The 4140-nt window shown below is 29.7% G+C and overlaps 1 protein-coding gene across 1 annotated transcript; it reads left to right on the top strand.

Annotated features, from left to right (window-relative positions):
- Nucleotides 1-1413: 1413 nt before the first annotated feature.
- Nucleotides 1414-4135, top strand: LOC115888523 (cGMP-dependent protein kinase, isozyme 2 forms cD5/T2-like; the record flags this gene model as incomplete). The annotated part of the gene is made up of 3 exons (XM_030908271.1): nt 1414-1796; nt 2618-2817; nt 4000-4135. Coding segments are annotated over 3 exons (719 nt in total), but the record flags the coding sequence as incomplete, so codon positions are not given.
- Between the last annotated feature and the right edge of the window lie 5 nt (nt 4136-4140).

Here is a 4140-nt window from a genome sequence, read left to right as displayed (position 1 = left end):
TAATGGTCTTTTTTAATTTAAATCAATATATTAACAAAATAAGTTAGAGTTTTTGCCAGTTGCTTTTAAAATGTAGAAACCACTGCCAACATATATAGTTATTTATAACAAAATTAATAAAAAAATTTAGTAGTCTTTAAGTAATCGTCCTTATTTTTCTTTCAAATGGTAGTCAAAATTTATTGCTGAAAATATAAATAGAATTATATAAATATACAATGTCGTAGCTCTAATAACTTGAGTTCATTACCAGTAAAACAAAGAAAAAGACAATTTTTATGCTAAGAATTAAACAATATACAGGGTGGTCTGAACTGTATTCCGGAAACTTTGGCAGCATATTCTGCAGATAAAAATAAGTAAAAAGTTCGTATGAATGTATGTCCTAAAATGCTTAGTTTTCGAGATACAGGGCGTAAAAAGTTCTATTTTTATTTGGATTTTCAAAATAATTTATGAAAGTAACGTCAATATTTGGATGAAAATTGATTCTGGGAGTTTTTGACATGACCAATTTGATTTTGATATCAATATAACTCCTATTTGTAGAGGGCGCTACTTACATACTTTTTAACTGGTTTGAAGAGTCATAAATTTTCGTCCGTACCCGTGTAAAACTACTGAGTAAAAATATACATTTACGACGTTTTTTACGTAAAAAAAGTCTCTTGGTAAAAATCGCTACGAGTAATGATTCTCGAGATATTTGGAATCGAAATTATCAATACCTGTCATCATTGACATAAATTAAATATGTTGACTAAATAGTTATTAGACTGAAATCATAAATTTGAAATGTTTTTGTGCGAAATGATTAATTTAAAAAAAAATAAAAATTTCCCAAATTTATTATTTTAGTCAAATAACTATCTACTCAACGTGTTTATGTTTTCTCAATAATGACATGTATTGACTATTTCCATTCTAAATATCTTGAGAACGGTTGCTCGTAGCGATTTTTACCAAGAGATATTTTGCACGGGAATGTATATTTTTTTACTCAGTTAAAAGAAAAGTTATTACTCTTCAAAACAGTTAAAACACATGTAGGTGGCGCCCCCTGCAAATAGGAGTCATATTGACAACAAAATCCAAATTTCTTATGTCAAAAAATTCCCATACGCCAATTTTCATCCAAATATTGACGTTACTTCAGAAATTATTTGGAAAAAATCGAAACCAAAATTAAACTTCTAACCCTGTATCTCCGAAACTAAGCATTTTAGAACATACATTTATACGAACTTTTTTACTTATTTTTATCTGCAGAATATGCTGCCAAAGTTTCCGGAATACAGTTCGGGTTACCCTGTATTTAAGATTATTTTTATTCGCCATTCATTAAAAAGGGTTAAAAATTCTGGAAATAAACTAAATAATATATACTACGCATCATATATTAAACACAATAAGAGATAAAAAAAATAACAAAATTGCTTTTGTTGAATTTTGAAAAAAAAACATTGATTTTTGACACTTCCATAACTTTAGTAAGATATTTAGACAACCATATAAATAATGTACCTAAATTATTCAAATATGTTTATAGACTTAATGAAGAATATGCCAATGTACGATTGGAAGACTTGAAGGTACTCACGACTCTCGGTGTCGGAGGCTTTGGAAGAGTCGAACTAGTCCAAATCTTTGGACAAAACTCCAAATCTTACGCTCTGAAACAGATGAAGAAGTCGCAAATTGTCGAAACTCGCCAACAACAACACATCATGTCGGAAAAAGAGATCATGGGCGAGGCTAACTGTGATTTTATCGTTAAACTATTTAAAACTTTCAAGGTAAACATTATATTTTAGTTCAAACATTACCAGACAAAATATTTGATAAACTATATTTAGTATGTCAACAAAATTGATATGTTTATATAATTTATAATATTTTTCTATTGACAATTAATTATATGAAATTGAAATCTATTAGGTCTTCTATATGTATTTTTAAAATAGTGTTTGAAGGTGATTTTATTTTGAAGATATTGAATTTTTGTAGAGAAATTTATATTTATTTTAGTTTTTATGTTTTCTGTAATTTAAAAAATCTGTTTAAGAGAAAATCTTGAAGTGCTCATAAAAATAATTTTACTTTCTTATAGAATTCTATTATAAAAATGATTTAATAATTAATAATAATTGATAATATTATGCTAACATGGCTAAGAAAACGTCTGTTTGGTGTGATAAAAAATAGTGAAAGTTTGTACCTACAAGAACCACATTTTTTAAAATTAGAATTATGGTAATTTAAAATATTAAAGAGCTTTATGACAGTTTTCTATATTAATAATTAAATTAAATTAATGTATTATAATGACAAGAATATCATGAAAACAAAATCTGAAAATGTTGTATTGGTTTGGTTTTAAAAATCATAATTTCTTAATAATATGGCAACATAAGTGGTGGACCAAACTTAGAAAAGAATAAAAAAAAAGTTCTTTGGTTCTCAACTTAAGAAAAACAACTCAGTTATTCTGGACTTACGTGAAAAACGGTAAATGTCTTTCTTCTGTCAAGATCTACCAGCCCTGTGAAAACATATTCACGTATTAAAGACTCACCCTGTATATGTCTACCTTACAAAGCATCATTTTCTGTTGTAGGATGCCAAGTACCTATATATGCTCATGGAAAGTTGTCTTGGAGGTGAACTTTGGACAGTGCTAAGGGATAAAGGGCACTTTGACGATACCACCACCCGTTTTTACACAGCGTGCGTGGTAGAAGCTTTCCACTACTTGCACTCAAGAAACATTATATACAGAGATTTGAAGCCTGAAAATTTATTATTAGACGCTCAAGGGTAAGAATATTATTTTGAAAATTTTATAGATTTTTTACAACTACTATAGGCTTAATGCATTCTCCGCCAGTGCTACCACCATCGGGGAATATCGTAAACGACTTGTGTATAGAAATACACGGGTTTAATGGCGAGTATACGAAAAATGTATTATATAATTATTCTAAAAGTGAAGTTTTATTTCTGAAAAAAAAAATAAAAAAGTAAATTTTTGATATCTTCAGGAGGTCTAGCTTGTACTATAATTTATTGTTCCAGCTAAAAAAACTTTTTAGATGAGTACTACTAGTGGCGAGCATAGTCTTAATCACCGGTTAGTGGGGTGTGGGGTCATAATTGGGTCTATTTCGGCTATAACTAAATTTTTTAAAGGTACATAATTATAATTTTACAAAATGTTCATAAAACATTTAATCACTAGTTGATTAAAAAAAGTATACCATTAAGATTGCAAATTATATTTTATCCTCTCATAGTATATGCCCATTTAATTTTTTGAATATGTAGCAAGCACTTTGTTTACTCACTTGTTTCGTCGAACTGCTTGAATCCATTTTTGCTTTTGATCAAATCGGTGTGAGAAACTATGAAGCAATAAAATGTTTCGGGAGAGTTGAACATCCGGGAAAGTTGAGTTATTTAATGTTATGGCACCTAACAACGCCCTAATTACGTCTCCTTTACGCTTTAATATTTTTTTGGCAATTTTATTAACATTTGAAATTGTCAGACCCCAACACGACGCCTAGTTCGAATTCTTTTTCACTTATTTTTTACTACCCGAAACAGCGTTACATCACACAAATCTCGTACCTGAATATTTTATAGTCTCAATAACTGCACTAGCAAAAAACCAAAATACTTAAATATTATGGCAAAGCCTCGATTTCAATATTATTTTAATGCGATCAACCTAAACTGTAACCTAGACGGCGTGATATACATAGCGAAAATTTCTGATTACTGCTGTATACAGCGCCGCTGTCGGATTTTTTGGGATCAACTGGAATGCACCAAGCCTATAATCTTGAGAATGGCATCAGTGAGACATCACTACAAACTGAAATCTTATGTTTTATGTAATATAAATGACAATAAATTGAAGTGAGTTCAAAATAGAGACATATTCTCAGTATCTGTTTCAATAAATTTTATGAATTATTGTCATTATTATTTGTTTAGGTATGTAAAATTGGTGGATTTTGGATTTGCCAAGAAATTACAGGCCGGTAGAAAAACGTGGACTTTCTGCGGCACCCCCGAATACGTAGCTCCAGAAGTCATTCTGAACAAAGGACATGATATCAGTGCTGACTACTGGTC

This window comes from Sitophilus oryzae, unplaced genomic scaffold (assembly GCF_002938485.1).
Source record: "Sitophilus oryzae breed Bouriz unplaced genomic scaffold, Soryzae_2.0 scaffold_791_pilon_pilon, whole genome shotgun sequence".
NCBI classification, from domain to species: domain Eukaryota; kingdom Metazoa; phylum Arthropoda; class Insecta; order Coleoptera; family Curculionidae; genus Sitophilus; species Sitophilus oryzae.
The sequence above is the reverse complement of the archived record's forward strand: the minus strand, read 5'-3'. Positions and strand labels throughout refer to the sequence as shown.